The 23,971-nt window shown below is 40.6% G+C and overlaps 1 protein-coding gene across 1 annotated transcript; it reads right to left on the bottom strand.

Moving 5' to 3' along the window:
- Positions 1-220: 220 nt before the first annotated feature.
- On the bottom strand, positions 221-23,028 carry LOC139710913 (cilia- and flagella-associated protein 91-like). The gene is made up of 18 exons (XM_071622833.1): positions 22,906-23,028; positions 21,582-21,658; positions 20,904-21,061; positions 20,368-20,511; positions 19,696-19,880; positions 18,854-19,031; positions 17,282-17,439; positions 14,034-14,216; positions 13,101-13,241; positions 12,296-12,411; positions 11,875-11,946; positions 11,331-11,477; positions 10,131-10,352; positions 9,145-9,293; positions 8,444-8,526; positions 4,761-4,892; positions 2,736-2,914; positions 221-781 (listed from the first exon to the last, which is right to left on the bottom strand). Exons 1-18 carry the CDS (start codon positions 22,970-22,972, stop codon positions 221-223), a joined length of 2,952 nt encoding a protein of 983 aa, XP_071478934.1. The 5' UTR covers positions 22,973-23,028.
- Positions 23,029-23,971: the final 943 nt, after the last annotated feature.

Raw genomic sequence — 23,971 nt, 5'->3', positions numbered from 1 at the left:
TTTAGTCTTGAGTTTTCATCTACTTTTTTTTCAAATTTTACAGGATGACCGATGGAGACAAGGAGTAGAACTTTACTGTGACTTACAGATTCTGTATATAGTTCATTTTGCATGGTAAAATATCAAATACGATGTATACTTATGCTGAGCTTAATGTGGAGCTTTGGTTGCAGAAGGTTTGCTAGAGCAAGACTTGCAATGAGTTTCAGGGTGTCGATATCTATGAATCTGCTCCCTGAGTAGCTGAATCAGCCTTCTGACGAATTTCTGTCTCTCCAGCCTCAGGCGCTGTCACCTCCACTGGTTCCTCCTCTGGTTTCTCCTTCTTCTCTGTCGGTTCCCCCGCCTCCTCTGAAGGCGCCACAACTTGATCGGGAGGTGCCGCTGCGGCTTCATCGCTGTCTCCCACTGGTGGTGGACCATCCACCGGTGCACTCGCTGGTTCTGATGGTGCACCAGTCTGCTCTGCGGTGGTGGTTGCCTCACCTGTGGTTGCTGGTTTCTCTTCCTCCTGCACCAATGGTGCTTCTGTGGAGACCGGTGGCTCTGCAGCCAACGCCGGTGCTGCATCGTTTGGTTTCGGTTCCTCGGCCGGTTGGGATTCGCTCACTTCCGGCACCTTCCCTGCGTCACTCGGTGCTTCTTGCTGGTCTGCATTCACCTCTTGCTGCGGCGTGGGGGCTGCCGGTGGTGACAACGTGCTTGGTGCTGGCTCCTCAGTGTCCATGCTTGGTTGTGTGGCTTGATCGGGTTGTGGTGATGTGGCTGGTGATTTCTTTACCTGCATCATGCATTATTTTTCAAAATGACATTACTACTGGTTCTGCAAAGCGTTTACTAATCCTAGAGGACATCTACACACCTGGGGCCCGTTGCATAAAACTCCAACCGGATTTTTTTCCGGTTGAAATCACAAAATTCCGGTTGGAAGCTCCCAACCAGTTTTTATGCAACGGATTTTACATTCTTAGATTAGCAACCTTTAAAAATTCAGGTTGGGCAAATCCCAACCTAAATTTTTTAAGGTTGCTAAAAAAGTTTTATGCAACGGGACCCTGATGCACATACAGGAAGCACTACCATATCAAAATATTCATTAGGTGCCTCTTGGAAATCTATATAGCAATCATTATGTTTCATTTATCCTATACTGAAAATTATTTGAAATTAGACAAGAAATTAATAGGATAATGTCAGAGGTGTTATATTTCTTGAACACTAAAATAATACCACTGGCACATGTTGGGCAGATAGAGAATGATGCATGCTGGTAGAATGTTTCACATTAAAACATTAAATTAATTCAAGAAGTTAAAAGAAGGCATATTCATTAAGTTAACATCTACTTTAGCAGAAGACATGGGATAGATTTAGTACCACAAGTCCCGCCCCTGCAAATTGAAACAGGGACACTTGTGACAAAAAAAAAAGAGGAAAATATTTGATACTTTGAAAATTTATATTCACGCAAGAACACTTCTTGCTATTGCCAGTCATAACCTATTAAGTTGTATATCAACATGATAGCAGAAGTGAAGATACTCACAAACAATGGTGTTGAGGTTGATATCTAGTGTTGAGTGCCAGAAGGCTGTTAGGTCACGGCAATCAAGTTAGGGGATAGTGTGAAGCACACAGAGAGAAAAACACTTCAATGACAGAATCTCACATAGATGAAAAGAAACCCTCACTTTTTGAGAGATAATTAGAAACCAATAATATACGAAATATTAAAGAGCATCAAGTCTAAAAGGAATTAAAAGTTTACTTGAATAAGATCTGTTTTGCAATGACGGAGATATCCCAAAACAAAGAGGTCCTAATATAAGGTGGGTCTCACCTTTTATTAGGAACACTTTGTGCTACTTTGTTGTTGTTTTTTTTTTTATCTCACCATTTAATCTCTTTTTGAATCGATGCTCTTTAATATTTCATATATTATTGGTTTCTAATTATCTTGCAAAAAGTTAAAATCTGAATCTCCAGCTCAACCAAAACTATACCATCCCTTTAAACATGAGTATGTAGATTTTATGCAAATTACTGCACAATAAAGCACACGCAAAACAGAGTCCCATAATTTGTGTAACATGTTCAACATGACAGCAGTGTACATACAAACAAAAAGCAAAGTAAAGAGAAGGTTTTATCTTATTTGTACTCAATTAGACAGAAACTTAGTAGTCACTTCATCTCATTATTGCACATAAGTTGCACAGCAATCTTGCGTTAGAGTTAAAAGCCCATATTGGCAAACCCCTTGTTCCAACACATTGGAATCAAAATACACCATTTACTGCAAAAATCATATTATGCAAGTGCCATATTTTCTTACTTTCATTTTCCTTTATACTGTAGGAAATTTTCACATATGAGAAATTATCATGTAATAGTAAATGTACTCTGAATGCTCATTTAATTTTCATGACTGCAAAACAATTTCCTAATTACTGAAGATAGGAAGAAAAGGCAGAGTAGAAAAGAATGTTAAATGATAAGATGTGAGCAGATTTGAATCTTGAGATTTGTCTCTTTGTTTGGTAATCTCTTCAAGATAGTACAGGCGAGTTGTGAGCCTCGGAAGGCTTAACAGGAGATAGATGTGACTGAGAGAGAGGGGGGATTACGTATCTAAGTCTTTGACAAAGACTACACAGGGCGTAAGTTCTTGTAGTGTACAGATCGATATTCACTGCATGCCACATCAAGCCAGACGAAGATTATTGTCCTCTTACCTTGGGAGAGCCTGTCCTGCTCCCTCGCTGTGACCCCTCGGCCGAACCCTTTCTGGCGCTACTGGGTCGGGAACCCTTGCCCGAGCCCGGTCGGCTGCCTGGCTTGGAAGTCGCTTGGGCGGGGTCCTGCGAGCTGGCTCCCGTCGGGGTTGGAGTCCTCTTGGATTTGGAGGCTGAGGCTGAAAATAGTGCATACAGATCACAGATGTGTTGGAAAGTTACATTTACATGCTGCAAGGACACAAATCAAACACGCTTTGAGCCCCAGCGCACTCAAAAAGTGCACATCATGGACGATTCTTGAAGATAAAGTTGTGGACATCCATTCACTTCTGACATGAACAACCTATACAACACTGACTGCCACCCCTGAGCACGTTCTGCCAAGCACGATTCCTAACAGTAACAGGGAGAAATGGCTTCGTTCTCTGCTCCCTGCTCCTTTATCTAAGACGACAGCAACATTTGGTGAGGGCAGGCCGCGTGGGAGAAGCTACAAAATGAACAAATGCCAAGACAGCGAAGCCATACATCACGCCCCATTACAAGGGAGAACTCCTGCATAGCACTAGTAGGAAAAGACATACAGCCTGAAGCCCTGCACTTCCTAGATCTTCTTCTTTTTTTTCCAGCAGTAGAAGGTCATGTCGTCACTCACAGAAAATGTATGAATACAATAAAAAGTTTTAATCCCTCTGAGCACAACTGAACAAGACTCCAATCTAATACAGTATTGTGTGTGTTTGCCACAGGTATCACCCTTCAACTAACTGTACCTTCCAGCAGCTGGTAAGTCATAATTAACTGAACAAGTTGAGTTGTAACCCTCAAAGCACATGCACTAGCAATTTTCTAGCCCCAAAGAAGGCAGTTTGGTCTGTTGTGTCTCCGTTTGCTGTTTGGGTCATAACTTTAGATAAAAGGCAAAAGTAGAGAGTGAAATTGCACAGTACGAATTTAGCATGATGACATTAACAGCACAATGCCTTCCAGATACTGTAAAGCACGATATTTCAGCAGCATGAAATTTTCGCAAATTGGAGCCAACGGCCGTTTCTTCGCAGCATGACATTTTCGCAAATTGTCACTGGCATTTTCAATGCATATAGCATAGACAAGAACTTTCGCATGTATTCTAATAATTTGCAAAATTAAAATGCATGCAAACACTCCTTGTTTTCCAGTAAGTGAAGTCATACCCTTATTGTGCTCAAGTAATGAAGCGATCATTAGCAGGCCTGCAGTGTGTGGACATCTGCACAGAAGCACAAATGTAGGGACAAGGCACAACTTAAAGATATGAAACCCTAGATTCACATAGGATTCCTGCATTAGATGCCATCTCTTTTACGTAGGATCAACAGCGACTTCTTCACTGAGCAAGGATAAACTCATGCACAAACAGAATCTTTGAAAACATGCTTAAGTGTATCTCAATAATGAAGAGCAGTCAATACATGGCGAGAAGTCTTATAGTCATGTCATCCAAGGCCTATAACTACTGACTAAGTCACTTTGACCACAGATTTCTGTTTTGCCTTGTTATTGCTTATTAAGTTGCTGTCTTTTCTTTCTTTCTTTTCTTGGCAAAATATGTCCACACAATGATAGAGATCTGTAAATTTACCGACAATGACATTCCTGCCCGCTTTCAACAGCATATGCTTTTTAATGAAGAGGCAAATAGTTTGGGGGCAACAAAACCTTGTATCTAAAAAAAAAAAAAAAAAAATGTAAAATGCTCAGGAGAGCTAAAAAGACATGGCAACCAAAGCAGTATAACAAATAGGATCATCTTTCCTTGACTATATGCCATGGTGGCTTTCTTTGGGAGGCAACACACCTAGGATTTGGACAGGACATCACTAAGCTGATTATCTAAAACTTAATCCCAAAGAGTGATTCTAACCAAAATTTGAGATACAATGTCTGATTGTCACCTCAGAGACGATATGTTATCTGTAAAGACTCTACATTTTATCTTAAATCAGTTGTAAGATTTCTTGAATAATCTGCAGGTCTTACCTGGTCTTGATGGTGGTTTTTGAGCAGCCTGAGGTGTCCCCAGGGGCCTGGAGTGCTTGGCAATGACCCCTTCAGCCTCCTTGAAGATGGTGCTGTGAGCCGCCAGAAGGTGTTTCCGCTGCTCTTGTTTGACTGCGAGAGAAAGAGTTTCATAAAGTAGGTTTACTTCACTTAACCAGAAAGAATACTTGTAAATATATGCAGGAATGTGTGTATTTTTTCATCAGATTTATGTATGTTTGTGTGTATGCGTGCATGTATGGATGTATGTATGTATGTATGGATGTATGTATGTATGTATGTATGTATGTATGCATGTATGTATGTATGTATGTATGTATGTATTTGTATGTATGTATGCGTGTATGTATGTATGTATGTATGTATGGACGCTTTGTTTGAACAGATGTACAGTCAAACTCGGATACCTCGAATTCGTCGGGACTGAAGAAAATGGTTCGACGTACGCGAATTTCGAGGTACGCATACTTCGAATTTTCTTCGACTCATCCAATGTTTATCGATGTTCGACGTTTATCGATGTTCAACATGGTGTCTGTTATAGTGCCTATTGATTATTTGCATGCTTGTCAATTTGAATTGAATCAACTTTTATATGAATGAATTGAGTGAAAATCGGAAATGAAATCAAAATTTCAGAAATAAAGATTTTGGTGGCCCGATCGCGTCACCAAAAAAAGAAAAAAAAAGTCGGATGTTTGCCTTTACTTTTGAAAATGAACAGCGGTAACAATCGGCTACGTAAGATGCTAAAATAAAGGTCAGAGGTTTGCGTTTAATTGTGGAAATGAATGACGGTAATATTCGACTCGGTATGATACTAAAATAAATGTCGAATGTTTGCTCATACTTTTGGAAATGAATAACGATAAGACTCAGCTCCGTATGGTGCTAAAACTAAAGTTAGATATTTGGTTTTGCGTTCGGAAATGAATAAGGATAACATTCGGCTCCGGAAGACGCTGAAATAAATGTCGAATTTTTGCTATGACGTTCGGAAATGAAAAACAATAACATTCAACTCCGTACGATGGTTAAATAAATGTCGGATGTTTCCTTATACTTTCGAAAGTAAATAGCAATAGCATTCGGCTCCGGAAGATGCTAAAATAGATGTCAGATGATCGTTTTTATGTTCGGAAGAAAATAGCAGTAATATTCTGCTCCATCATGTCCATATGATGCTAAAATAACTGTATGATGTTTGCTTTTAAATTTCGAAATGAATAACAGTAACATTCAGCTGCGTTTAATGGTAAAATTAATGTTTGATGTTTGCTTTGACGTTCGGAAAAGAGTAACAATAATATTCAACTCCTGACAATGATGAAATAAATGCTGGATGTTTGCTTTTACGCTCGAAACTAAATTGCAATAACATTTAGCTCCGGAAGATGCTAAAATAAATGTTGAATATTTGCTTGATGTTCTGAAGTGAATAACAATAATATTCAACTCCGTACGCTGATAAAATAAATGCCGGATGTGTGCTTTTACGTTCGAAAGTAAATGTCAATAGCATTCAGCTCCGGAAGATGCTAAAATACATGTCGAATGATTGCTTTTACGTTTGGCATATTTGGAAGTGAACAGCAGTAACATTCTGCCCCATACGATGATAAAAAAATATTGGATATTTGCTACCGTACATTTCGAAATAAATATCACTAACATTCAGCTATACTTTTCCTGGTTCAAAATGTCTGATGTCTGCCTTGACGTTCAAAAATGAAAAACAGTAACATTCGGCTCCGTGCGATGATAAAATAATTGTCAGATGATTCATTTCACTTTCGGAAGTGGACAGCAGTAACATTCGGCTCCGTTCGATAATGAAATAAATGTCGGATGTTTGAAATGAATAACGGTAATATTCTGCTCCGTAAGATGCAAAAATAAATAACAGATTGTTGCTTTATCATTTGGAAATGATTAATGGTATTAATCCGCTCAGTTAGATGCTAAAACAAATAGCGGATGTTTGCTTTAACGTTTGGAAATGGATTAGGATAGTATTCAGCTCCGTAAGATTCTAAAATGAATGTCGGTTGTTTGCTTTTACATTTAAAAATGAATAACGGTAACTTTCGGCTTTTTACAATGCTAAAACAAATGTCGGATGCTAACAAATGTCAGCAAATCCTCCCATTTTCTCATTTCAAACGTAAGTTTTGACCTCCTCAATATATGGGCATCAACTTTTATAATAATCTCTACACCTATTTGTCAAATGTTTAAACACAGAGTAAGATGATTGAATGTTCTATTAATTTGTTTTAGACATGGGCATCTGTATCACTTCAATAATGCTTAATATTAATTTGTCTATATTTCGTAGGACCGATTTAGTTTTTCTAATGTTTTTCCTGATTTTTTTTTTTGGTCACCAGATTTTACTTTCGACCACCAGAAAATAAAAATCTATGATATTGGTGGCCCGATAAAACTTAGTGCGGAGCCCTATGTATTCTATTCTTCATTGTGATCGGCCTATACTTCCAGATTTTCATAATCGCATTGCTGGAAAAAAAGTTTCAGTGCTTGCGTTCTCGGGGAAGTAAACTTCGTGAAAGGCAAAAAAAAAATAGTTTAAGAAAAGGCACTACGAGGGAGATTGATGTTTTGACAGTGGAGCGTGATTAATGGCAAAGATATAACTGTCAACGTAAGCAGGTGCGCCCCGACGGTTGAGAAATCTACGTGCACGGTATGACTGTCTCGATCAAAAATCAAAACACAGTGGTTAAAGAAAAGCAAATGATGAGGCAGCGCGTAGTGCTATCGTAAAGCACTCCATTGGCACGGGTGCTATGTGCATACCATGTACGTGTGTTGGTAGGTGTTTGGGGATTTTCCTTGTCAGCTGTGTATCGGGTATTTCTTCTTGGGCGCGCGATTGTTCCGGTCTCAGAATATTTACAATCGAGTGTGAAAACATTTGGACATGTCTTCGCTGTCCACGCGCGCTTAATCGGAGATGCTGAGTGATGTTTGCAATTTCGATTCGAGCAACATGCTGGGAAAAACAATAAGTTAATTAAGATCGGGACATTAGATTTCCCTTCGAGGTAACCGAACTTCGAGTTATCTTTTTCGAGCTACGCAAATTTTAATACACGGAAACTCCATAGGAACAATCGGGACTTTCATTTTGCCCCCGAGGTAAGTGATATTCGGCTTATCCGATGTCGAGGTATCCGAGTTTGACTGTACTTTGCATACATGTACGTATATTGGTATAATAAGTATGTATGTAATGTATATATGCAAATTGAAAAATATCATATCCTGAAATTCATAACCCAGAGGCTAATGTTCATCATAAATCATTAATAAAAAGGAAAGACAAGAAAAGAAATATAAATACACAAAGGGCAAGAATTGGAAGAGATAAAAAAATGTACGTACAAAAACATTAACGAAGGCACACACAAGATACATTATCACACTGTGATGAACAATATTCCTGTAGGATCCATGACCATTACAAATAATGAATCAGAGCTATGGGAGTGCCGCACAGTCAAATATTGGCAAATTACCATCTAAATTGGAAAACTAATGATAGCTGTATTGCAAACCATCAACTGTACAGAATTTGTGGATGGTCAAGTGGATGGACAGAGAAGAGTGGACATGGATCAATTGGGGTCCTAGCTCACCTTGCTCCCTGATGGTCATTTTCTGGACCTCTGGAAGGAGGAACATCTGGACCAGTTCCGCCACGGTCTCTCGCTGCTGACCCCTGCAAAATGTGACACAAGAGAGAAATAAAGAGACGGATGAATCACTTTCCTACTTCAACCAAATAACATCCTTTACAGCTACTATAAATCATGCCAAACTTTATATATTATCTTTTGCAGTTTTGAAATGATAAAAGTTTGCTGGTCAGTCCATTGTGTTTTGACAGCAAATGGCATTTCACTACAATGAAACGTTTATATATTTAATGTATATTGGATCCTCTCTTCATCTCTAAGCCAGGCGTTGAACGCGAATTTAATACAAATGTGAAATACAGAGTCATTGAATGCTGTTACAGGGCTGCCAACTCTGGTATGTAATGAGAAAAATTCCAAAGAGTAAAAAGGGAGACACTTGTTTGTTATATGCCTCTAAATGGGCAAATATTACTTTAAAGTCACAGAGATTTCTTCATCTTTCAGTGAGCCTCTTGCATCATCAGAGAGACTGTGCAACTCTACTAGTTGTTAGCTTCTGCAATTAACCCATTGAGGGCAGGCTGATTTTGCTACAGCACCCATTTCCTATAGACACCTGCCAGAGTATTATACTCGGGACTCGTCCTCAACAGGTTAATGCTCAAAAGCAGAAATTAGTGAAGATGGATGTCACCCACCTCTCCTCTGACAAGTAGGCCATCTCATTGACCTGCTCCGCAGTGTGCTGGATCTCTTCTCTGGCCTGGTCATCGGCGGTGCGGTCCATGGACGTCAGGATGATGTCCTCCAGGTAGGTGTCCACTGTGTCCTGGTTGACCTTGACCAGCTGAAGTGGTCAATGAGGCAAAACAAAAATCTAAGAGAATCAAGTCCATTTCAAAGCTGTATAGCTAAATTTTTACACGTAAAGACACAAGTATCCACCATCACGGCTGCACACTTAACCATTTTTTTCTACTGGTCCGGCCTGTCTGTCTGACCAGTAGGTACCCAGTTTTTCCATATATTACTGGTCCATTCCTGAAAAAGTTACTGGTCTGACAGTGACTTTTACTGGTCAGGGACCGTCAGACCAGTGCCAGTGTGCAGCCTTGCCAACTTTTACTGGTCAGGGATCGTTGTAGGACCATGCAGTGCCAGTGTGCAGCCTTGCCATCATATACCTAAAATTAATATACATGATATCCATGTGTATCACACATTGAGTAAACTTTCATTCAACAGGGCATCTGTGACGACATACCACTATTGTCTGTATGAATGGGGTCTATAGAAAACTTTTAGAAACCTCTATGGTCGGGTACACCAGTCAAGAACAAACATCATAAAATGGTGATATGCATCCTAATCAAATAATGATAATGACACTCATCATGTGACCAATCTTGTAGTTTTAATGGATCGTCTGATTCTCCTCAAACTTTGCTGGTGTGCTCTCCTCATATTGCTGCATTCCCGCAATCCAGATCTATATTTGGGTTTCAATTTCCTTAACAGAGAGATGTTTGTGGATGTTGTCAAGGGAAGAATGAGGCAGGATGTAGTTAGTGACAATGATCACAGCCCCTTCTGGTGGAGCGAGTAAAGGGGGGGGGGGGGTGCTTTCCACCCTCTTGGAGGAGCAAGTAAAGGGTGAAGGGGTGAAGGGGGGTGTTCCACCCACCTGCTTGAATAGCTCATCCTCCTCCCGTCTCCGTCTCTCCTCCACCTGCCTCCTGCCGGACTCCTCTGCCTCCCTGACGCGGCGGCGGCGCTCCGCCAGCATGGCGAAGGCGTGGATCCGCCTCTCCTCCTGCAGACGCACCAGCTCCTTGCTCAGGAAGTCCAGCATGTCGCCAATGGCGGCGCCCTCCAGCCTCGACAGCGACTCGTCTATGAACGATTCCTGAGACGACACCAACAGAAATGCATCATTCATAATGGCTGGAGTCACAATCGTACACATTCTCTACATGCACCCTTATTCTAGGAACATAATAGAAGATGACATGCCTCTATCCAAACTCTCTTCTTTGCATAGCAAGCACAGGATGTGGACTTGAGGTAGACCAGTTTGTCTTCCCATCCCCACTAAAATCATATTAAAGTAATATTTAGTGAGTCTATTCTTTTGCTCCTTAGAATTTCCAACAATTTCTAAAGTGGTTGAATTTGTGAATGTGGAGTACAGTAACGGACAGAAAATAATGCATACACATTGCATTCATGTTTGGGCCAAAGATAATACTTTCACGTAGTGTAAAACTTGTGAATGGCACTCAACACAAGAAATATATGGAGTATACAGAAGATAAAGCATGTCATTATGTATTCCTTACTGTAGCGACTCATTAAAACCCTTCGGTAAATTGTCGTTATTCATATGACAAACGTTGAAGTGATTAGCTCAGTTTTAAGAAACGCTACTACAAATGTCAGAGAGACATATCACACAATCATTTTAACAAAGAGTACAAGTTATTTGCTGCTTCCTAGACAAGTTGCTGTCTAAACAACTGAAAGAACTGGCAAATGCATGCGGCAGCCCTAACAGCAAGGGCTGCACAAACAAACTTTTTCAAAGTGAGAGCAGGCTATCAGCTGCTTACTCAGAGATGTTGCTACATAAGCAATTGAAGGAACCACAAACTGCATAAAGAGACTATGATGATGAGTGCACAAACTTATTTTTCAGAAAGAGTACAAATAATGTCCAGCTTCTCAGAGGTGCTGCTCTATCAGAAACCGATAATAACGGCAAACTGCATACAGAGAGTACAAGCAATTCGCTCCTTCCTGGAAATGCTGCTGTCTAAGCATTTGAAAGAACCAGCGAACTGCACGAAGTAACTCCAAACAGGGAAAGCATCATGTTTTCTCTCACCCGGTGGTCGTGCATCTGCCTCTGACGCTGGATGTTGAGGGTAGCCTGCTTCTCCTGTTTCTTCATCTGCTGCTCGGCCTCCTGGAGGGCGTGGGTGCTCCTCAGTTCATTGATCAGTTCCTGCCGCTTCTCCTTCCCTTCAAACATCTATAAAGGAAGCCAGGGAGGGGCAGACCAGTTTAAACACAGTTGTTTGCATTTTTGCTATGGGGCTTAGTGGCTTTGATCCAGAAAAAAAACTCATGTTCATCTCAGAATACTCTCCCCTTATTTATCAAGAACAACAGTTGTAATTTTTTCAAGGTCAAAATAAATTCACTGGAAATCAATGATATTGTTTCCCCCTCCTTCATGAAGAAGTTGTCAAGTTTTATCATTTTTGAGGAAAGGTCTGAAGTACCAACTTGTACAATAAACCAGTTTATGAAAGGAATCCAATTTTCAGGGTTGCAACAGGGACACACAAACTCTGAATTAACATCTAAAAGTCCCTGTAATGACAGGAATGATACCGGCTGCAAAGACTGGTTAGAAATCCACCTACCATATTCTGGATGGCTCGACCTCTGATCACTTGTTGTAGGAAGATGATAGCTAACTCCTTCTCCTCTTCGGCCTGAAAACAAAGGAGAAAACAGAGAAGGAGAAGAAACAAATAAATAGAGAGAACTAAACATTCAGGTAAACAACAAGCTTCTGTTTCAACTAGGTACTGCTTTCCTTGAAAATTCATGTCAGAAATGCAATTGCCAATGCTTCCATCTTCAAACAGCTGCCATGCTGATCTTGTTAGAATCTTCCATTTATATGTCTCACAAGCTGTTAGCTGAATTGCTGAAGTCATTCAATTCCACGCACTTCCTGAAATGGCAAAGCCCTTCTTCTTCAAAGAAACAAATGATGTCCCAATTAGATCCATCTTATCAAAGCCAATTAAGAATACTATCTGAGTTGGGAGTGCTCACCAGATCTGGAACCTCCACGGAGGGTGTGGGTGGCCTGGGAATGGGTTTCTCAATTTTCTGCAGGAACTTGAGTGGTTTGGGTGGCTCAACACCTTTCTTCTTCTGGTTCTTGATGCCTGGCAAAAAAAAAAACCCAAATAAACAATAAGAAAATGCATTGTAAAGATTGGATTTCTGTGACAAAACACAATTTAAACTTTTGAAGACAGCACTTGGTAAGTAAAGCATCAAATTTTTTCATGTATCACAGCACAAGAATTACTCAGACATCCTTGTTTTTGTTTTTGTTTTTCAAGGGGCAGCTAAATGTAACATGAGAGATCAAACATAGGTTCACAACATCACTATATCATATCTGCAAATGACAAGATCCTATCACAAGACAGGACCACCTTGAATATCCTTGTCCCAAAAAGAGATAAAGGTCATTTTTAATTCTGATACAAAATAATTCCTTTGCAGACATTTCCAAGCAAGGAATGTTATACCAATGAAGTCTACTGGTTAATTTTCTTTTCAGTGACTTTCCATAGAAATGCTGTTATACTATGCATGTGCATCCCCCCTCCCCCCTGAAGAAAAAAAAATAATGTATTCTTACCAGTACCTGTTCTCAATTTCACACTGTAGTGTCAAAGAATTCATTCATTGCACAAACTCAAACCAGCACTCTCTTACTTGTGCTTTGAGTGTCAAATATCATCTTACCGGCTGGCAATAGGAAAGACATTTCAAATAACAACAGCATAAGACAAAATCCATCCACAGGTAAGAAAACCGGGTTTTCCCCTTTAAGCCACCTCACCTTTGTAGATCTCATTGAGCTCATTCTGCCGACGCTGCTGCCGCTTGATAAATCCTGACTTGCCGGACGACTTGGGTTTGGGGGCAATCACCCTCGGCTGGGTGACAAAGTCTGGTAGCGAGTTCTCCAACTCGAGTAAGCCTGCAGGCAGGGAGGACAAAGGCAGGAACAACATGATTGCAGAGATTCTCTCTTTTATACTTGCCTCCCTTCTCACACATACAATGGTCACCTCAGAGTGAACCTTTTTTTATATAAAGCATACATTCATACTGAATTAAAATGAATGAATGAATATTTGATGTCACGTAAATCATATACCTTTCAGAAAACACATGATTGTATGGAAGGAATCATTAGGAATTACAAACACATTTTTCTGACGAACATAGAAAAGTATTTGGTTCTTAGGGACTTCCACTGAATGTTATTACTAGTATTATAATTTGGGGCCATGATAACCAAAGTTTTGGTTTACCACACTAGTTTTTAGCTTGACAGGAAAAAAACTTGTCCAGATATCTCTCCTACATTTCAAACCAAGTTGAAAAGACTTCAAGAACCACCACTTACAGAGGAAAGTAAGCAGGTGCTTGCATTATTCACGAGCATGGTCACTGTGTCTGCGAGTGTGTATGTGAATGCCATACCATGTCTATGTGTGGGTATGTGTGCATGTCTGTACAGTGTATGTGTGTTGCTGTTGTGCAAATTACTGTCAAACAAAGAATGTTCGCGTGCATTTTAATTTCGCGAACTTCATGAGCGCCAAGATTCACGAAATTGAAATGTGCACAAAAGTTCTTGTCTATACACCATATGATTAGAATGCCAGTGGCAATTTGCGAAAATTTCATGCCAGGGATAAGGCTATCGGCTCCAGTTCGTGAAAATTTCATGCCGCAAATATACCATGTTTTACAGTAGACTTACCTTGATAAGTGGAGATGTACTTGCTCTTGACCACATACTGCTCGGACCCCTTGTCGAGGAAGACTCCGTGCCTGGTCATTGGGGCGTAGGCCTCGGAAGCGAAGGCTGAGTAGTCCTTTGTGATGTCCCTCCTCTCCAGCTTACCCTCCACCTTCCTCCTCTTCTCTGTCAGTTTGCGGATAGCTGCAGAGAGTGGTGAGGCACAGGAGATATCAGTAGGGGACTAATTTTTCAATTCGAATTGATTAGCAATTTCGGCTGATGAATATTATATCATTTCAAATGGTATTCTGCACACATCTATGGAAGGAAACTGCTACACAAAAGATGAGGTATAGGACATACATAGCAAATTGCGATGCAATACCAGGAAAATTATTCCCTGATCAGCCACTCTTGACGTCATGAAATGCAGATCTCGAAATCCATTGCAGGAAGAAAAAAAAAAACTCTCTCCTTCCTTCATCCCTGCCTCTCTTTTAGTCCATCCTTCCTTTCTTCCTCCTTTCCAACCTTTCTACCTCCTTCACTTCCAAAATCTTGATTTATTTATATACTCAAGATTCTCTGCTTGCTTTGTTTCCGGAACTACTATCATTTCTATGTCTGAAAAAACAACAACAACAACAACAACAATTTGTAGACACACACACACACACACACACACAAAGCAGGTAACAACTGTTTATCCAATATTTCTGGCATAAATGCTTCTGTAAAATGTTACATGACTTTGGAAATCAGAAAGTTTTTTCCCAAATGCTCATGTGTTGCAGTCTCAAAGTAATGTGGCACACAGGGGGTTTCTACACCATGGCACAAAAAGAGTCAGATATGGGAATGGGGCATCGGTTGAGTGATGAAGGTTATCTCCGAAGTACTGTATATGCCATATATGTAGCGAGTCTATCTTTTTTTTTTTTTAAATCGGGACTTCCCAACAATTTCGTGAGCGGTTAAATTCACAATTGTGGAGCAATTCTGAAGACGGATTTGTGGCGTCATGCCAAGTATCGATGTATCGCTCAAGACAAGTACACTGAAGGCAACAACGTTTCCAGGAGAAAAGGCATTCAACTGGAGAGTAGCATTCTCATGGGCAAACACATGTCAGAGAAAGGTACAGACATGTACTTTCTAGAGAGGATGGTGCTATCAACCATGCATGACGATGATGTTCTCAACATAGTGCAAAATGATCCATGAGGTGCTGCAGAAAGTATCATCCATGCCCTGATATCATCTAGACTGGATTTCTGCAACTGTCTCTATGCTGGCCTGCCACTAACATCAATCAAACGCCTCCAGGCTGTACAGAATGCGGCTGCGCGCCTTCTTACCGGCACCAAGAAGTCTGACCATATCTCTCCAATACTTCGTGAGCTTCACTGGCTGCCAGTGCAACGCAGAGTACAGTATAAGATCTTACTGCTTGCTTATAAGGCTCTCCATAACTTGTCTCCTGGCTACGTGTCTGAGCTTATCAGTGTACGTCAGCCATGACCAGGGCTACGTTGTACTGGACTGACACTCCATGTTCCCAATACTCGCCTAAAGATGTATGGGGATAGAGCCTTCTCCTCTGTTGCACCACGTCTGTGGAACTCGCTACCAGTTCAGCTTTGGAATTGCAGCAGCCTCAATACATTCAAGTCTGCACTGAAGACTCATCTTTTCCGGCAACTTTGTGAATGATGTGTGACACTTTTTGGGAGCTGGGCGCCTTTGAATGTTTCTAACAGATAAATGGCGCCATACAAATGCTGTTTCATCATCATCATTATTTCATCATCATCATATTAGAACTGGGTTGCCAGGTTCTACGAAGGCAGTATGATAGGAGGTCACAATCCAGCGAAAAAATGAGACTTGCAGGTAGGATTCTTGGACAATTAAGGATCCTGGATCCAGAAGGAGGAAAAATGATGAATGACTTCATCAAGCCTTCAAAATCTGATGTGATGGTACAAGCGGTGGAGGAAGTGGCAGGTCAGATAGAAGATGCAGATGATCTGACTGGTGGGAAACTAGACAACCCATCCACTGCAATAAGAGCTGGAAATGATCTGGGGTGGCTGGAAAAGATAAAGCGAGGAAAGGTAGTCAGACAGTATGATGGAACCATTGATTCCAACATTAGTGAAGTGGAAGAAAAGGAGGCTAGCAAATTCTTGGAGTTGATGGAGACAGAGTGGAAAGTCAAGATCTCCTCAAATGCCCACAGGACCTTGCATGACAGAAGGCGTAAGAAGAGGGTGAATGTTCCCAAAACTGCTGATTTGCAAAAAGTTGCAAATTACCTGACCAAAGAGGTCACATGTAGTGTGCAGAAGATTGAGAACATTATGAAAGACCAAGCAAACAACGGTGAGTCAATGGATGTGAACTATGAATCATACAGGCGTCTTCAGCAGGTGGTGGAAGTGAGACTTCTTCTGTTCAATAAAAGGAGACCGCGAGAAGTTTTGAGGATCACGTTGGATAGAATAGATGATCATCATGAGACACAGATTGATGAATTTGCAGAGCACCTTTCCTCCCTTTAGAAAAAACTGAGAGAAAATCTAAAAGTCATCAAAATCAGTGGAAAGAGGGGACGCTTTGTTCCTCTCTTACTCCCACCAGAATGCCAAGAGGGTCTATACTGTACACCTTGTTTCATTACTTTCTGCATTTTGCGGGAATAACTGCTGGATTCTGTGGTGCTAAGTTTTTATCATTATTTGGGACCAGTTGACTTCCTAATGGTTTCAATGGGGAACAGCTGCTAATTGGTTTCAATTGGGACCAGTTGCCAATTGGTTCCAATGGGGACCAATTGCCAATTGGTTTCAATTGGGACCAATTGCCAATTGGTTCCAATTGGTTCCAATTGCCAATTGGTTCCAATTGGGACCAATTGGCCAATTGGTTCCAATTGGGACCAATTGGTTTCAATGGGGACCAATTGCCAATTGGTCTCAATTGGAACCAATTGTTTCACTTTCCGTGTACTTTCCAGTTGCCAATTGGTATTCATTTGGGATCTTCCATTGGGATTTTCAATGGGAATTCAATTGGATTTTCACCCTGCGAGTACAGTACTGAATGAAGAAATGTATGCGTGCACACACATTACATTCATGTTGGGATCAGAGTCAATATTTTTGCACGCTTTAAATTTGCAAAATCACCTGACTCGCCAAGTTCGCGAAAATAAAGACCTCACAAAATATTTGGCGCGTACAGTATCCCCAGCCAGGAGGTACCTTTGATGTGCTCCTTGCGGATCCAGGCCACTTTGCGCTCCCGTTCCTGTTGCTTCTTGGCCCAGAGTTTGTCCAGCCGCTTGGCACTCAGCTTGGCGTGGTTCTCCTCCCTCTCCCTCAGGATCTTCTGCAAGAGCTGTAGTCTGGCCTCTTGCAACCTGGGACGGGGGGGTCAATCAAAGTCAAATCAAGCTCACATCGATCTTTGGACAGTCAGTTCTTCATGTATGAAGTGAGAGCACCATAACCTGTTGAAGACGAGTCCCGAGTATACTGGGCAGGTGTCTACGGGAAATGCGTGTTGTAGCAAATTCAAACCGTCCTCAACGGGTTAAGTACAGTTACACTACTCCTGTAATGCCTCAATGCATGAACAGATGACTTTGTTTAACACATGCCAGGTAACGCTCGTGTAAGGAATTTCCTCAAGCATCAAGTCACTGGGAAACATATGACCAGAAGTGTATTTCTTGTCACAAACCTATCTTGAAGGCATGGCATCTTCTTTTTACTCGCAGAATAAACCTCAAAATAAGCTAATAAAAACAAAAAGGTTGAAAAGCTCACGGAAATACATGAGAGGATAGGAAAAATAAAATACATATGAAAAAATTACAATCTACCATTTTCTTTGAGGAAGTTATAAAAAACATTTGTACAAAAGAATTGCTATTTCTTAAGCTTTATTCAGTGAGAAATAACCAAAGATATGATTTCTCACATAAAAGAGCATAAACTAATTTATATGAAATAAAGGAAAAGGATTTTCGTAAATTCAGCCATATACCTATGTAGGCTATTTCATCCTCTACCCTCATGCCCATTTTTGAGGCAATCGGGTGATCCATGGCCAAAAACTGGGTGGGAGGTGCCATAATGCCCCCCCCCCCCCCCCCCCGTTATAACAAGACTATTAAAAAGTAAGTATTACTTTTATTAAAAAAGGAAAGTAATAACAAGACTATCAAAATACACAAGGAGTATTGTAGGGTATTGGAGTAAAGAGGGTATGAGGTCCAGATGGTAATCGTACATTCAAGAATCAGTGTGGATCACATCTGTTGACGTCAGAAGTGTTGTATCATAAAACAAATAGTGTATGGTCTTTACTCGTGCAAAGGAAAAGATTTTTGCACTCAGTGCAAGATGAGGCGCAGTATAAAACTCGGCTTCACCTCGTTGAATAGAACACTTCAATCTTTCGCCTCGTGCAAAATCTGGCACCATCACACTCATGACCATACCAAGTACTGAAAATGCAGAAATTTTCGCGGTAGATTAATTTCCTCATATTTCACGCTATTTTTGGCTAGCACGAATTCTAAAACCGACAAAAAATATCTTCGCAATCTTATCTGTTTCATTGTTGGACAATAGCACATCACAAAATTAAAAACCCGCAAATATGTTCCAGAGCTGCCCAGTGCGAAAAATTACCCATTCCATACTGAATTCTGAAATGCTCATAGACTTAATACACAGGCCACCAGGTTCCCGAATGGAATGGGTTAATCACACGAAAATATTGATGTTTACAGTAAAGAGGGTAAGAGGTGTGGATGGTGATCTTACTTCTCAATTTCCTGTTCCCTGAGAGCCCATTCCTTCCTCTCCATCTCGTCCATCATCTTCTTCCGCTTCTCCAGCTGGCTGACGTCATTGAGCGGGGGCAGGGTGGCCTCCCACGCCCGCTTGGCCCTCGCCCTCTCGATCATCTCCACCTCCGCCAGGCCCGCCGGCAGGCCGTGTCCTGTTGGGGGTCATGTTGAAGGAGGAAGGGGGCATATGTTGAACGGCATACATTGATAAAAAAAGGAGTCACTTTTAATTACCCTAATAACTTAACCACAGTAAAGTAATTGAATAGTTATCATCCACTGCAAGCGATGACCTTCTTGTATGGCAATTTTCTGCCAAACCAAGATGTAAAAATATCTGATGTAAAAGAGCATTTGATGTAAAAATCTTTGGAAAAGTCAACATGCCTACTTGATGTCTATACCTGAGGGCTTCTTTCACATACTACATTGCAAAACACCTGCAGGCTTACATGGCCACCAAATAGACATTTTGATAGACTTGCAAACTTAAAAGCCTTACTACAGACTTTGTCTTTGATAGATTTCCTATGAATGCTTTCAGAAATCTTAGAAAATAATGAAACAGATGTTTGCTAGGTGGAATGAACACAACTGCTTAATATCAACATGTCTCTGTAATTGAACAGCTTGCAGAATATAAACAAATAACAAGCCAATGTTTATTTGCATAGATGACACATCAACACAGGCCTGATAAACAGAACCCAAACTCCATTCATACCAAAAAAAACCTTGCTCAGCAAAAAAACTTGCTTCAAAACTCTTTGAATAGTTGTGTATGGACCTAAAAAGCACAAATAAACTTCTCCTCACCAAACGAGAGTGTTGCCAGTGTGAGGAGTTCTGGTTGGGATCCTGGTCGGACCACATATTCCGGTGTGTAGGGATCGGTCTGGGTCTCGCTCTCTCTGTAGTCCGTCTGGATTTCAATGGTGCGGTAGGGAGGGGTGGGGGCTCGCTCCTGGATCACTTGGTCGGCCTGCCCTACCCTGGCAAGCCTGTCATCAGATTAACAGAAAACCAGAGATCTCTGATGAAACACGCCCTCTCCGGTTTTATTTGCAATATCAGGTGTTAGATGAGTATGAGTATCTGCCTGCATGTGTCAGATCTAGCGAATTAGTTTTAATATAACAAATAGGTGAGAATGGGCAGATGTTTATACTCAATCGGTTTCATCAACTCTCATCCCTAATTGCTTTCTTAGGAACTAAGAGAAATCACATCTCTAGATCTTACTACGATGAACTCATAGAAGAAATTATGTAGAGGGCTCTGTAGATGTACCATGAGCTTTTAGACATCAAAAACTATGCACAATCAATATAACAACTAGTGAAATCTGCCCAAAACAGACAACTCACTTGCATTCATGCTCACTGTCACAGCACAAATTCCATCAAAACTACTCAAACATTGAGACCCTGAGAAAACTGTTCAACAGCTATGCAACTTTAAAAACAAATTGCCTTTTCAGTCACTTACGAGTTATCCATGACAAACTCTGGTGGCACCTGCTGCAGGAATGGAATGATGGGACGCCGGAAGTACTTGTAGCGATTCTGACCCCCGACCTTGGCATCTGCGTGATGAACGGACGGCACCTGCAAGTCAGGGGCATAGTTGAATCTGGAGGAAGACAAAGGATTATCAAAAATAAAGTTGTCATACAATACCATTATACAAATTTCTACGATGTGCATGCTGCTTAATGCACTCAATAGAGTTGAGAAATACAGTAAATATGGTCATGAGAATAAAACATGCACAAGCATTGATCGATATGCACAAACAAATACTCTTCATCAGAATACAGTTTAACTTTGTTATCAACTTCTTTTAATTTCTCTAATGCTGCACTTTGCAGCATTGCAACTGAATATCTCGAAAGAAGCAATTGGTACATGCACTGTGTTTGTAACAATTTAGCCTATAGCTACATTGTGAAATGTATAATTATATTGACTTAATGGCTTTACAGGACTGGTCCATCTTCATCTTGGGTTAGATACTGTACGTACGTCTTGTATCTGATCAAGGCCTCCCTGGCCTGATCAGAGTAGCCCCTCCACTGTCGAGAGATGAAACGGGGAACAGGATCTGTGGGATCCAGGCGCATGTTGAAACGTGGGAAGTGGCGCAGGGAGCTAAACATGGTGTTAAATGCTGGAACGCGCCCCTGAAAAAAGAAATTATAAAAATAAGATTATTCAGGTTTGAGTTTCTTCAGTTTGTCTCCCTCTATAAATGAAAACAAAATTATTGATAGAAAACGCATACATAAATTATGACGAAAAATCTTTACAAGCTTCCAAAAAGACATACACACACACCGTACAAACTTAATCTACTTGTAGCTAAACAAATTAATGGAAATAAGCTTTCAACTCAAGATCATCTTTTTTTTTTCTTGTCATGACTGTTTTATCTATCACTAAATAAATAATGTGGACACATTGTCATGTCACAGACATTAAACACTCTCAAATACCAGCCAATGGGATGTATTTGCCTGCAGTTTAATCTATTTATCTTTATGTTTTGTTGTGTTTCGATGTGGTTGTTCCTCAGCAAAGGAATGTTTACAGTCTATAACCCATACATATGTCCCATATGAAGTGTCACTACTGTCAGTGTAGTTCATGCTTGGGTCTTTCTGACCTTATCAGATGATACTGGCCATTCCGCTGCTGACTTACCACTCGCTCCACATTGGTGTTTGCCCTGAACGTGGCCCTTGCATGGTCTCTTTCACTTGACAGTGTATACACAGGGTCTGTTGAGGAAACAAGAATGCAAAGTTTCACTGACATGAAAAATGAATTTATGTTTAGTAACGTTGAGTGTATGGTAGCAAAAAGAAAAGAAGATAAAGCAATGTCAAAAATATATTTCATTGAAAATCTGGTCTTAATTGTTAATATCAAAACATATTGTAATGTACTGGTAGTTTATGTCTACAGTCTAGGCATTAACATTTTGTTAATAATCCTTCAACAACATCACAATTCATTTTGAAGTCCTCTCAGGCCCAGTAGATGCATCGATTAGATAATTTGAATGGCCTTTAACATTACAAGTCTTTGACTTAGGCCACTGTAGTATATTTGAGTGACCTGCACCTCGTCACATTGTTTATGCATGTTTAAATCACATTTCGTCACTGAAATTCTATGAAATCCCACTCACATCATAGGTTATCTACAGGAAAAATGCTGTAGTGAAGACTCCAATAGAACCACAAGTTTACTGATCGATACCAGAAATTTGCAGCTATCATCGTCAAACGCGAATGATGCAGAATAGTTGTGCGCTAAGGAAGGGGCCCGTACTCATCACCCCGTGCTCCCATAGACAAAGCACGTAAAAGACGAGTGTGGGTGACCGTGATGCTCCCATAGACAAAGGCAAGCACGTAAAAAAAGATGCATGCAGGTGTCAGGTGACCGTGATGATACTTGGGACTTGGCTGTTAAACACATATTCCTGATATAAATTTAAGATTTTCACAAAACATTGTTCGGTTTTTATACAGTTAACTCAGTTTGCTTGGTTGTGGTAACCCTGCCAAGTTTCAAGCGTGCTGAACACAGTCCTGGGCGTACATTTTTGGTCAATGTGCTTGTTGCCATCTTACTCTTACTTACTGTTAGTACACAGGGTCTATTGTTATAGAACCTAGCTAGGCCTAACGTTAGATGTTAGGGCCCTTGCCCGGCCCCTGGCCCTGACGAGGTGGGGGCACCTCACTATACTTTACTACTGCCACACTGGGCATCATCGTAGAAAATTCAGGTAGGGTCTAATTCAGGCAGAGATCTGTATGCTTATCAACATCTGCATTAACCCTAACAATCCAAACAGAAAATGTTGTCTAACTGAGTTAGCTTCGTTCTAATAACTAACAGACAATCTACACAGTATCCCACATAACATAAACATACCACACAGCTTCACAGTGCAGTGGCGATACCTGATACATTCAACTCCACTATTCAAACTGCAGTAAAAATGTTTTCTTACCGTACAAATAGTCGTGTGTTCTAGTCTGCTGGAGGCGGGGTCGCCGCATTGCTTGTGCCGCAGACATCCTTAACTTCAAGCAGCGTTTTACCTAGTTGCAAACGCCAATTTTGATTCGGTCTTTTCAGGTAATATACGGCAATGCTTCTAATTGAAATACATCGTACTGAGATGGAATTGCTGAGACGTACGTACAGTGCATGCACAGTGCGTTGCCGCATAGAATCTACACACCAACGTCAATCACACAGGTTGCTTACCCAATGAAACCATGGTGATTGCAACCTCGTTCAAAATATTTAGTCTGAATAAGTTTTCAATAAAATAATAGTGGAATTATGATTTCACAATCTTAATGAAAATAAGTAATGTAAACTAAAAATATTATTTTAAAAGTAACTAAGAACTCTTTATGTAAATCTATGACTTTCTATGTTACTAAAATATACTACTGTTCTGCATTATCAGCGGCACAGCGGCGGAGAGAGAAAGGAACACGAAGTATATTATGTCTACTCCGGAAGGCGAATATATAGGGTACTGTATATAAATGTGCATGCCACGGTGACATCGTACGTAGTGAAGACAAGCAGATATATTTTGATGTTCTCCGCATTCTATTAAGGTCTGAGCAAGTTTGCAGTGATGGACAGGCAGCACCTAGAATGAGTAGAAAAGGAGAAATTTTATAGATTCACACTCATCCATCTTGCCAGAAAACGCTCTAAGCAACATCGCCATCGCCGTATACGTACAATCCTATCCTTGACTTAGCTGGCCTGGCGTCAGCTGCCAGCAATTATTCAAGGACGCTCTAACTCCGCAAGACGCACATTGGAACGCGAATGGTAAGTAAGTCAACTGAACTTGATATAAAATCTTGTGCCTCAAGCCACAGAGGCCTCAGGATTGTTTGGTGGTTGTTGTTTTTTTTTTCTGCAAATCAGATTTAAATAACAAAATAAAAAGTGTAAGCACACCGAGGAAAGAATGAAAATCATAAATAATGGGAGACATGCTCATATCTACACTCTTAAAAAGAAAAGGGTAACTCAGCGTTTTAAAA

The sequence above is a fragment of the Diadema antillarum genome, unplaced genomic scaffold, assembly GCF_040938485.1.
Source record: "Diadema antillarum isolate AM-2024a unplaced genomic scaffold, OU_Dant_1.0 seq00001586_RagTag, whole genome shotgun sequence".
In the NCBI taxonomy this organism is placed as follows: Eukaryota; Metazoa; Echinodermata; class Echinoidea; order Diadematoida; family Diadematidae; genus Diadema; species Diadema antillarum.
This window is presented reverse-complemented; position numbering and strand designations above follow the sequence as displayed.